Below are 12,634 nucleotides of genomic sequence, written 5' to 3'. Positions count from 1 at the left end.
AGTGTTGGCCTTAGGGAGAAATTCGATGCAGTTCTTATCCAATTTGGTTTGTGACCAGAATCGTGAAAAGAATTAAGTTCATGAACTGAAGTACCACCGTCCAGTGGAATTTGGAGATGCCGGGAACATAAAAAGTCTGCTGAGAAAAGCCGCAAAGACTGAGCAGAGCCGGCCCAAGAAAGGCTAGGGGGGCTGTGACCGGCAGCAGTAGCATAGGGGCAGGGCTGCCTAAGCGCTTTGGAGTTCCTGCGTCCTTGCCACAACTTGTGCTGGGTGCTGGTCATGGAGCCGCAGGATTCACCGTTTGCGCCACTGGATTTCAACCGTGCTTTGATCCTGTTCCTTGCTATCTTCTTGCTCCTCCTTTTGGAATGGGAATGTTTACCCTGTGCCATGTTGTGTCAGCAGTGTTGTGCTTCTTTTCCCCTGACTTCTGCAGGGGCTCACTGCTGAGAGTTTGCCGTAAGTCTCAGAGCAGCCTGTTCAGCGGTGCTGGAACTGTTAAGACTTCGGCAACTCTTAGAGACGGACTAACTGTATTTTACATAAGATGCAGCTGACTCTTCTGTGGACAAGCAGCAGAGTGTTACGGTTTGTGTCTGCTGTCGCCTCCAAAGCCTCATGCACTCAGAGCTGAGGGTTTTGGAAGGTGTTTGAGTTATGGGGGCGTAGAGTTGACTTGCTGTTAGGAGGTCTGGGCTCTGGCTGGAAGAGGGGATTTGCTGAGGCTGTGGCCCGGACGGGTTTATCTTCCTCCCCAGCCCCCTTCTTGACTCCGGCTGCTTCCCGTCCACCATTTCCTGAGTAGCTCTCTTCTGCCACTCAGCTTTGTTACACTGTCCTTCCATGGACTGAAACCTCTGCAAACTGCCGAGGCCGGAGATTAGCGCATGGCAAGCAGGCTGGGGAAGCGGGCTTGACCTGTTCGTTACAAAGTTCTGGGACATGTAGGCAGAGCAGTTCCCAAAACCCTGCTTACCGGAGCCAGTCAGAGAGTGCTAGCTTCAGTTCTTCTGGAGAGAGCTTGAGCAGGGGTTTGATAGGCAGCTGAGGCGTGGGAGATACCAAAGGAGAGTTGCCCTTGCGCTCAGGACCATTGTGCTTTCTCTTTCACAGTAGTTTGCTCTCAGCCTGTAGTGTGTACTTGTTTTCCTCCTTTTACTTGGCCCAAACTTGTTCTGCAGAGCCTGCTGCTTTTCCCACTTTTAATAAATGTAAAACCTCACTACCTTTTGCCCTTGTTTTGTCTAATTCTTTGTTCAAGACAGAAGAAACTAGAAACCAGCTCTAAAAGAAGACCCCAGAACCCCAGAACCTGGTGACACTGTGAGTCAAAAAAACCTCTCTTCTTTCTAGTTTTGGGTGTTGGGTATTTTTGTGACTAAGAAAGAAATTATTCTTATCTTTCAACAGCATGATATTTATGTATGACTAACTACTTTTAACCACTAACGGCAGCAGGTTAAAAGTAGAGAGATGGCCAGGCGTAGTGGCACACGCCTGTCGTCCCAGCACTAGAGAAGCTGGAGCAGGAGGATTGCCAACAGTTTGAGGGCAGCCTGAGCTGCATAATCAGTTCAAGGCTGGTCTGAACTACGTAGGGAGACCGTCTCAAACGCTGCCTCCTGCCTCAGAGGAAGTAGAAAAGTGGTCAAAAATATGTCAGGAAAATGCTAATAAAACCCTGTAGCAATATTAATTAGACAAAATAGCAGTCAAGGTAAGTGACATTAAAGCAGGGGCAAGGGTGGTTTCAGTCTCCTTCAAACGCATGGCTGGGAGTTTGTTACTGACTCTCCTTATCTCAGCTGTTTCATGCAGTCTCTAAAGCTTCATTGCCTAACTGCCTGTTGCGTGTCTCTTTGCATTCCTAGAGCGATTGAATCAGCCTTTGAGTTGAGAAACTTTCGCCGCCTCCTCTGCTGGTCCTTGGGATCTGATTCTTCTTCTTCTTTGGGCTTTGGTTCATTCTGGTTTCCTGGCTTTGCTTCCACTTTTTATGCCTGTCTGCTTTCCTTGCTTCCTTCTTCTTTTTTTTTTTGGTACTGGGAATCGCACTTGTGACCTTGTACTTGCTGGTCAGGCCCTTACCCCGCTGAGCTACATCCCCAGCCCTGCTTCCCCCTTGAAGGCAGCGCCAGTCTGGCCACTTTCTCCCTCTCCTTTCCTAGCCTCGGGTGGTGCTAAGATCTGATCTGTGAAATTCCTGCGTCTTGGCTTCCTGCTTTTCCAGCCCCTGACCCCGCCCTGGAGTGCTGAAGGAAACTGCTCCGGAGACGGGAACAACCCTCCATACGTTTTTTTTTTAGCAATTATTTAAGTCCATTTCCAGTTGATGAGGAATATTTTAAATTTTCTTAGCAGTCACAGTAGTATATGCATTGTCCTAGTGAAATTAAGCTTCAAGTGTTTTGGTTTTTTTTTTTTAATGTAACATATGCCCTGAACTCATACCTCTAGAGTTACAGGTTGACTTAAGTTTTAGAGTTTCTACTGTAAAGAAATCAGAGTAGTTTTAGAATATCTGAGTGTGGGTGGGTTCGTTCCCAGCCATCGTAGGCTGGGCATATTAATCACAGGTATTTAGAAGACCCTGGGGACTCCTCAGCAGAAGTGGACCAGTAGGAGCAGGTGTTGGGACACCGTGGGGCACACAGGGCGCAGAGGGCGGTCATTCGTGGCGGCTGGTGGCTCCTTCCCGTGCAGTGTCCCCCACAAAAGTGGTCAGCACTCGGCCCCACCCCGTGGGCTGCTTTTGACACTGGGCTTCTCAGTCAGCCCTGGACTGCCGTTTTGCACCGGATAACTGGCTGCTGTGGGTGCGGAGCCGCATCCTGGCCGCTGTCTAGCAGATGTTCACGGCAGTCTCAGTGGTGACAGTCAAAATCGTCTCCAGACATTGCCAGATATCCCTTCATGGTAAAGCTGTCCCCAGTTCACAACTGTGGCTCCAATACAATTCCTCCTCTGGACTTTCAGAAGCCACGCCAAGCTTTCTTAGACATTCCAGGCGCAGTAGCCAGAACAGCGATGACAAACACCTTCCATTTGCGTATTCCTTTAAGCTTTAAATGTATTTTCACATAAACCCACAGGCTTAGGTCAAATGTAATGAAATTAAGCAGCGGTACCTCCTGAAAACACTGAGGAAGGGCTATCCACACTTCGTTTTTGTTCATTTTTCTGGAGAAATTTTGTTTTTGAGGATCACAGAATATACTGTCTGCATGTTGTGATAATAGCTTTCTTTTTAAATTTCGTCACGACCTTGTGGGTTGTGCTGGGACCTTTGAGCTCTGTGGTTCCTTGTTCCCAAAGAAGTTGAAATTGGGGATGAAAGGATTTTTTAAACATGAGCGAGCTCCTCCTTCAAGCCCATGAGCACTTTGCACACAGCGCTGTGAGAATCCATCACAAGTAAAGAACTGGCTGCGGTTGGTCCCCGGAGAGACACATCACAGGAGAGGCGGGCTTGGTATTCTGAGAAGAAGCGAGCAAGCTAGGCTTTGAAAGGCATGTCATCCTTAGGTTGGCGCGGACTTGAAGGGAAGGTGGGGAGAGTACGCACAGGACTCGGGGACAGTGGGCATAGAGCAGAAGACTGCGTTGGAGTAGCCCTGCTGCTGGAAGGCAGGGTTCAGACTGGACAGTTTAAGAGATGGTTGTGGCAACCCGAGTCTGAATTCTAGGTGGCAGAAATTAAACTTCATCCTATAGCATTTGCAGCCATGATGGTTGGCAAGCGGGGACGAGGGACAGGCGTTTCGCGAAGGACCCGCTCCTCCAGGTGGCGCAGGAGAGCAGCCTGGCTCAGGGAGAGCTGTGGGGCTGTGAGGAGTGCGAGCAGGGGAAGGGACGTTGGAAGGAAAATTGGCAGGGCTCCGTGGCTGGTGCGACAGAGGTTGCAGTAAAGCGAGACATTTCCAGGCTGCGTGACAAGGCGGATGCACAGTATCTTGAACAGACACAAGCTGCCGTGAGAAGTCAGGTGACGTGTTCAGTTTTAGGCATGTCATGGTTGCGATAATGGGGTAAACATCCACAGGGACAGGGCCAGCCGGTAGCCAGAAGTCGTAAAGAACTGATGGAATGTGTGTCTGCGTGCGTGTGCGCGCGTGTGTGTGTGTGAGAGAGACAGAGAGGGAGACGGAGAGCAGGAAGGAACCTGAGAATCATCTCTTCCTCCTGCCGTCTCATTGCATGGAGGAAAAAAATGTTACGTGTTCAGTGGCCTGATCCTTATCAAGTAGCATTCAGGAGGGAGCTCCTATCGCACAATGTAAAGGAATTCTAGTCCTATAAAATGAAAAATACTGGGGGAAGAAATCTGAAGTTGCCCTCTGGGATGAAACCTAACACTTCAGGTCTGAAGCCCGAAAGGGAAGAACTTGGAATGCGGACCAGGAGGAGTGGGGGCCGGAGAAGCCTGCCCTGCCTCCGGGTGGGAGGAGGACGCGAGGCTGACCCTGATGCAGGGCGTCAGGGAGTTGGGGGGGGGGCAGGAGTCACAGGATGGGGGCTGAGAAAAGCCACTTGCCTTGATCAGGTAGCCAGGGCAGAGGCAGTTGCAACGTCAGAAGTTGCACCTGGGCAAAATGGTAGAATCATTATGACTGTGAGCTGGACAGTACCTCATCTACATTTTACAAGCGAGGAAACTGAGGCAAAGAGAGGTTAACCTGCTTGCCCAGAGTCACACCGCTCCTCAGTTATAAAGCCAGAGTTTGCCCGTCAGGCATGATTTCGGGGAGTGATTGAATGACAAGAGACTTTGACAATAAAGGGTTTGGGGTAGATTCCAGACAAGGTTACGTGGCAGGTAAGGAGCTCTGAGAGACGTGAGCAGAAGTCGGGGAAGTCAGAGAGGACACACAGTGACCCAGGCCTGGTGAAGCCGATGCCATGCGCACTGGGTATGCCGTGGGCCTTGGGCTAGAGGAGGTAAAACATCTGCTCTGAGATGGTTTGCTGCTTCTGGGCTTCTCACTGCCGAAGGCTGCTTTTAATATCCCTCTCCTCTTAAGGAGCACAGGTTTTCTAAGATTTTGATGATCAACTCTAAGCTTTTAATTGAAGTATTAATTACATTCCATGCAATGTCCCCATCTTAAGTATAATGTTTAATTTGTTTGGACTGTCAACTTTAATATGTTCACTTCCCGTTTTTTATTACCCCAAGACACAAGAAATTGCTAATCAGAAGCTGGGACTACTGCATGAAGTTAATACAGTCTAGCTAACAATAAGGATACCTAGTGCTATAATTAACCTGTTTACCCTGTCTGGGGCCTTTTCAAATAGACATCCATTTTAGCCCGTAGGTACATATTATCATCTAAGAGTGCAAAGATACAAGCGCTGTAATCAGGTAAACAGGCATGATCATGGTAAGAGATGGCCAGGAAGAATAGGACCATTGTTGGCGTTAGGCTTAACAGTGTATATTTTAATTGTACATATTTGAGGTATAAAATATGGTTACTGTAGGCAAGCAGGGTAATGTCTGTCATTTCACATGGTTACTTTCCTCTTTGTGTATTTGTGTGTGGTGTGTCAAGAACTGCAATCTTCTCTTTCAGTGAAAGTCCCCAGTACAATGCACTATTAACTTAGTCTTCATGTTTTATTAACTGTAGTCTTCATGTTTGCATTAGGTTTCCAGATGTGTTCATCCTACGTATCTGCAACTTTATGTCCTTTGATCCGTATTTCCACATCCCCCTTCCCACCTGTAACAATTCTTTTATTCTTTTTGTGTATTCAGCTTTTAAAAAAAGATTCTCCATGTAAGCAAATCATGCAGTACTTTTCTTTCTATTCCTGGCTTCTTTCACTCACTGAGCATAATCTCCAGGTTAATCCATTTTGAGGCAAATGGCAGGATCTTTCGTTAGGGGTGTGTAGCATTCCATTGTGTGTGTGTGTGTGTGTGTGTGTGTGTGTGTGTGTATCTCAGAGTTTCTTTGTCCATTCATCCATCGGTGGACGCTCTGGTGGTTTCTAATCTTGGCTATCGTGAGCAAGACTACAGTGAGCCAGAGAAAGCAGTTATCGTTAAGAGGTTGGTGATTTCATTTCTTTTGGATATGTGCCTGGGAGAGGGATTGTTAGGTCACATGGTAAATCTATTTTTAATTTCTTTAGAAACCTCAGTTTGTATTTCCACCAACAACATAAAAAGATTCTCTTGCCAACACATTTATCTCTTGAGTTTGTGATAGTAGCCATCCTCACGGGTGTGAAGTGATACCTCATTGTGCTTTTGATTTATATCCCTGATGACAAGTGACACCAAGGCACTTGCATGTCTTTGTTGGAGAAATGCCTTATTAACATGTTCTTAAAACCACCAGCCTCGCCATCATGGTTGATCCTTAGGAGTTGAGCTTGGAGAGCTGTGATCGCATTAGTTCTTCAACATAAAGAATCAATAAAAGGAGTCATAACAGATTTTTAAACTGATTTATGTGAGTGGACATGTGGTGATAGTTAGGTAACACTAGTCTCACTTCTTTCTAGTTCAGTTCTGCAAAGGATAGAATGTCGTAAACTACATTTCCCATACTCTCTTGCAGCTAGACTTGCAGATAGGATTTAGAATTCACCACTGGAGAGGTGGCAGGAGGAACAGCCAGTGTACCTCGTATAGTGATACTGTTACTTTTTCAGTTTGATAGCGATGTGGTGATATTGTTTCACAGGCTTTCTATTTTTTTCTTTTTTTCTTTTTTTGAGACAGGGTTTCACTGTGTAGTTCAGGCTGCCCTTGAATTCGCTATGTAGTCCAGACTGCCTTCAGACCTGCAGTCTTGCCTTAGCCTCCCAAGCGCTGGGTTACAGGTGTGCACTGCCATGCCCAGCTGAGGGCCTTACCTTTAAAGACATACGCTGGAGCTATTCGGGTGATGGTGGGTGGGGGTAAAGAGGAAACAGCAGTCATGAGTTGACAATTGTTGAAGGTGGTAAATAGGAGCTTATTTTACTACTTGGTTTACTTGAACATGCTAGGCAAGTATTCCACTACCCTCCCACTGAGGTATAACTAAGTTACCTAGACTGGCCTCGAACCTGTGATCCTCCTCTCCAGGATCCTGAGTAGCTGGGATTGCAGGTGTGTGGCACTAAACCTGGCCAATCTTACCTATCTTTAGAACAGTTCAAGTCTCATCAGAAAAGCTTATCTCATTTCTTCAGGCCCTATTTTTTTTTTTTTGTCTCCCTTCTTTCCTTCCTTCACATATGCATATACATATGTAATATGTCTACGTGTGTCTCTGGAGCCTTTCTGGATCCAATCCGTCACGTAGTTTGATGTCTACCGTATAAAATGTTTTATGCTGCACGGCACTTTACCGTGGTAAAGTGGTAACCTATGTGGTAACCTTGCTTGTGACTCAAGTTTCTGTGTATTCCCTTCTTTGATCTTTGCTACACAGCTCCGCGCAGAGTAGAGGTGAGCTTCCGTATTTTACGCGGGTACTGTTGTAAAGCACACCGTAACTGTAGCAAGATAGCAATGCTGGAGTAGCTCACAAAGCTGTGCAGAGGCTCTGAAGAGCTCCGCGCTGAGCAAACTAATTTGTAACCTGCTGTAAATGTTGAGAGGTGGTAATTACGGTTAACATAAAGATCTTTAGATAGTGCCTCCCACCTGCCTCTTAATTAATTGTATAGCTTGATGATTGTGTCCTATCTTTCAATGAAGCTGTAATGCTTTGTTTCTTAAACTCACCCTGTACTTCCTGCTTCTGTGGGTTGACCGCGTGCTCCTCGTACTCAGAAGTTCCTGTGGGTTCCATTTCCCCTGTCCGCGTCCTCCCTACCCGGCAGTCTGGGCGTGAGCAGCGCGGGCCGCGTGTCCGTTTCTGGCACTGTCGAGAAGTAACCAGGCATGAGCCCTGTGAGCACAGACCTGTGTTTACTGATGGAGCACAGAATAGAAAATGATGTCTTTAGTGAAAAAATACATTTATTTTAAAACTCAGTGATATGGTTTTCATCCTTTTAGTGCACATTTTTTATTCATACTGTTGCGTCTCACAGACATCCTTTGAGTGCGTGCTGGGTACCGGACAGCGAATCTACGTGCAGAAAAAACTGCAAGGCTGAGCAGCGGCACCTACCCTGTGATCACCTCTGCTTGCTGAGGTAACAGGTAACCCTTCCCCTTCGTTTTGCTCCATTTGCAAAATTGTATTTTCTACAGAAACCTGTATTGTTTATCGAGAGGGAGCTGATATATTTTTATAGAGACTGTTCTTTGAGATTCTTGCAGGGTAACACTCCATGAAAGAATCTAATATTCCCAAAGTTAAACTAGAAAAAGAGAGGGGTGGGCAGAGATAGAGAAAGTGAAAAGGAAGGAAAGGGACAAAAGGGAAGAAAAAGAGGTGCGAGGACATCCGTAAATATCTAACAGTGGCCATCGGTGGGTGGTGGCATTTCTTTTATAGTGTTTGTTTTAAAGATTTTACAGTGAGCCTGTGTTTACTCTTAGGACAAAGAAAAAAGTTGTTTCAAGGTCCAGTTCAGAGTAACTTTTATGAAGCTGTCTCAGACCTCTGAGTCTGACTACTTTTGTTTTTTGAGACAGGTTCCTGCTATGTAGTTCAGGCTGGCCTTGAACTCACAGAGATCTTCTTGCCTCTGCCTCCTGAGTGCTAGGATGACAGGCGTGAACTACCACATCTGGCCTGAATTTGACATTTTTCCAACTTTCTGAACCCCATAGCACTCAGTAGATATATGATAAATTGAACCAATACTTTTAAAGGCAGCCTCTGCCTTGGTGATAGTATTACTAAGCTTATCTATTTTCCCTTTCATCCTCCAGTGTTCATTCTTAAGAACCAGTTAGACTTCAAATAGGTTATCTTATAGCAGTGAAAATACATTCCATTTGATGAACTTGGGTGGCCATCTGCCTACTGCTGACCTTATTTTAGGGGCCAGAACTTCTGTAAACCTTTGTCTTCGGCCTATTTCTTTAACTGACTAGTTAACGTTACTTACACACTACACACACGCACACACGATACAAAGGTTTAAGTTCAAACAGTAGACTCCAGAGCTGTTATTAATCACCCCTTTTCTCAGAAAATTTGTGTCTGGTGCCATAGTTCTTTCCAGTCGCAGAGAGAAGATTCTTCGCCCAGATAGGAAGCTGGATGGGCTCCCACGGGACCTGCAGCATCATTTCTGTAGGCTCAGAGGTGGTCCTGCGGGGGGCGCTGGTGTGGCAAGACCCCAAGAACCACCCAGCGTAGCCCATTAGGACAGCTCTCACCAAAGGGGCCCGGAGGTGGAGCATTTCAGCCTTTGCGGGTGACAGACTGGGAACCTTCCTCCTGTGTTGGGGCCATGAACGCAGTTGGGGCTGAGCCAGGCCCTTGTACCACTGTAGTCTCTGGGTCACCCAGCTTCTGCCTAGAAAGAATGGGGCTCAGATCTCCCTGTCCTGACCTCCGGACTCCCGAAGAGGCCTGCCTGTAGGAAGGAAGGGGTCCTGGAACCTGAGGCATCAGACAGTAGTCATGTTGTGAAGTTTTAAAGGATCCTGAAGCCGAGGGAAGTTTCCTGCTGGAGGGGAGATTGTGTGAGAGAGAAAGAACACGATCTGGTCTGAATGTGGAAGGAGGAGTCCCGTGGGGGTCCTTTCATTATCACTGAGTGAAACACTTCTTGGGGTCTACTGGGCCGCCTGGATAGGCAGATACGGTTCTGTCTCTTAACTGAGTCAGGTCAGGCGTCTTAAAGAGCTCAGGGTCTGACAGAAGAGCAGCGTGCTCTCCAAGGGATTTACCGTTGGAAGTGAACGAGAAAACCTCTCGGACGTCCTGCTTTGTCCCGGGTCCCCACCCCTCCTGAGGCACCTGGTGAGGAGGCTCCGTGCATATATCGGCCTCTCTCTTGAAGTTGCCCTGGCCTCTCTGGCCACCTTCTTTTTGACCTGTGACACTGTCCCCCCAGAGCTCTTTCTCTTCCTTATAGTCAGTTGGTGATCCCTCGAAAACGTAAAGCGCAGCAATCCGTGTGGGAGAAAATGTGAACGCTGAGAGTCTTTCATTTCTGATGAGGAGATACAGTCGCAGGTGGATTAACCAAAATCCCCCGAGTATGAGTTTTTAATTCCCTAATTCCCCGACATGGAGTGATTTCATTGAGGAGATTGATTTAATCTCTTGCAGTTGATGGATAAACGATCTGCTCAGTTTCAAAGCAAAATTTGTGCACTGCCCGGTTGACCGCCAGGCTGGGTAGTTGATCCCTTGGCGATGCCATTTATGTAGGATTTGTGGTTTTCTTAAAATGGCATTGCTGCATCAGAGGGGCGTCTGCGTCTCTGTGGTCTGTACCCAGCTGTACATACGCGCTGTGATCTGACACGAAAGCAATGAAGCCCTGGAGTGCAGTGTTCTGTAAGAGCGTCCATACTGCCCGCCGCTGGGGTAGTGTTCCTGTAAAAGGAGGCGTAAGGTTATGGGACGTGACTCACTTTCCAGTTTAAAAGGAAGGGAAGACTTGGAAAGGCGCAATAAAATTGAGAGATGAGCTTCTCTAATTGGATGTGCAGAGAGTGCTTTAATGTGGCTAGCGGTGAACTGTGAAAGTTGTATTATCAGTAAATTACTTGTTTCCTAGTGACAGTTCATTTTAATCAGTGGTATTTGTCATATGTTTAGTTATTTCTCATCTTGTTATGTTACAGGGGTATCAAGCATATATACTTGCTGCCCTCTGCTTCGAAGTACCCTCAGAACAAGAGAAAGTTGCACTAGTTTTTGGACTACACGTACTTTCTAAACATGATGCATTTCAAAAGTGGACTCGAATTAACTGAGTTGCAGAACATGACAGTGCCTGAGGATGATAACGTTAGCAATGACTCCAACGACTTCACCGAGGTAGAAAATGGCCAGATAAATAGGTGAGTATTTTTCCACTGACACTTTCTATCCAGTGAAAGAAACAGCTCTAAAAATTTATTCTGGTTTTCGGTTATTCTCTTGAATTATTCATTACTAAAGTTATGCTCCATTTGAAGATGCAATTTGAATTTCTTATGTGACATCTGTTGGGCATAGTCTGCCATAGCAGATGAAGCAAATAGGAAAGTAATTTATTCATCTTTTCAAATCTTTCAATTGAGTCTAATAAAAATGTATAAATACATTGGACCCCAACCAGCATAAACTTTTCAAAAGCTCTGTGCTTATGAATTAGACAAACTGTTTGAATTTTACTGCATCTCAGAACTGAATGTGTCCTATGGTCGTAGGTACATGTTTTGATCAACAAATGATCAAAGTTGCATTTGCCAGTAATCCAGCATTAAAACTACAAACAAGTGCGTTGTCATTGTGAACACCCATTTGTAGTGTGGATTTTAAATAATAACAGCAGTGGGGTTCAGGTGGCTCTGTGAGGGGCTACAGTAGAAAAATGGCACAGGAAGAAGAAAGAAAAGGAGAGGAAGTAGTCGGGGTAGAGAGAGGGGCTCAGCTGGGTGTGGCGCTGCAGGCATATAATCCTAGCACTTGGGAGGCTGAGGCAGGAGGATCGCTACAAACATGTTCCAGGCCAGCCTGAGTTACATAGGGAGACCCTGTCTCAAAAACAAACCAAGAAGAAAGTGAAGGAAGAAGAAGGGAGGGAGGGAGGAAGGAAAGAAGGAAGGAAGAGGGGCTGCTTGGTAGCCCTTGCTGTTAGGTGTGACCTTGGACAAGTCCTCTCAACTCTTGGGTCTGTGTTTCTAAAGTGAAGCATGGAACCATACGTATTTCTTCCAGTTACTTGGGGCATTCTCTAACTTAGTGGTTTTTAGTGGCTTATGTGGCTCTTCAGGAAGCTCTGTAGCTTGAGAGAAGACAGTGGGGTCCCCAGGCCTATTTAGTAAACACCAGCAATGCCACACAGCAAGCAAGAGGGAAGAGACAACCCTAGTATAGGAAGAATTTTCTGTCAGCTGCTCCTCAGAGGACTAATATCTAGAATATCTAGAGAACTAAAAAAAATTGCCCCCGCACCCAAAATAAAAGCCCTGATCAAAAAATGGCAAGTTGAAATGACGAGATACTTCTCTGAAGAAAAGAAAAGAAATGTTTGGCATCTTTGGCCATTTAGAGAAGTGCAAATCAGAGCAATGCCGAGATCCCATCTTACCTCAGTGACTAGCAGAAGGACTGAAAAAACAGCACGTGCTGGTGAGGCTGGGGGAAAAGAGCCTTTCTGTACTGTTGTTGGCGTAGTACGCTCGTACCGCCGCTGTGGAAATCAGTGTGGAGATGCCTCAAAGATCTAAAGTAGAATGCTACGCCTGTCCTGGGTGTCTTCCGAAAGAGCTGGGGGTCTCAGAGCACAGCCATGCACAGCGCCCGGTAGCGAAATCCTGGGAGGACCTCTGTGTCCGCCACCGGACAAGTAGGTGAGGGAAATGTGGTGCTTTTACACGGTAGAATACTACTCAGTCATAAAGAAGGCTAAATTTGAGTCATTTGTAGAATGAATGAATCGTGAGAGCGTAATACGGAGTGAAGTAAGTCAGGCACAAAAAATGAAATGCCATGTGATTTCTCTAACCAGGAGGCCCCAAATAGAAATAATTAAAAGAACAAAACGAGAGAGCCGTGTTAAG

General features: G+C 46.3%; 1 protein-coding gene across 3 annotated transcripts in view; it reads left to right on the top strand.

The window, feature by feature from the left end:
- The first annotated feature begins 1,258 nt into the window (after positions 1-1,258).
- The window catches only part of Slc38a1 (solute carrier family 38, member 1), a 75,617-nt gene continuing 64,241 nt past the window's right edge, over positions 1,259-12,634 (top strand). Inside the window, exons 1-3 of one of the 3 annotated variants that reach the window (XR_001231494.1) lie at positions 1,259-1,326; positions 8,044-8,155; positions 10,709-10,927. Coding sequence is in view for 2 of the 3 variants with exons in the window: in XM_005406597.2 (XP_005406654.1) it covers positions 10,806-10,927 (122 nt within the window). In the remaining variant the exon portion in view is untranslated. The remainder of the gene's footprint in view (positions 1,327-8,043; positions 8,156-10,708; positions 10,928-12,634) is intronic. The other 2 variants (XM_005406597.2, XM_013505700.1) reach the window with 2 other exon arrangements.

Source organism: Chinchilla lanigera, unplaced genomic scaffold, assembly GCF_000276665.1.
Source record: "Chinchilla lanigera isolate Chin_1 unplaced genomic scaffold, ChiLan1.0 scaffold00099, whole genome shotgun sequence".
Lineage (NCBI taxonomy): Eukaryota > Metazoa > Chordata > Mammalia > Rodentia > Chinchillidae > Chinchilla > Chinchilla lanigera.
The sequence above is the reverse complement of the archived record's forward strand: the minus strand, read 5'-3'. Positions and strand labels throughout refer to the sequence as shown.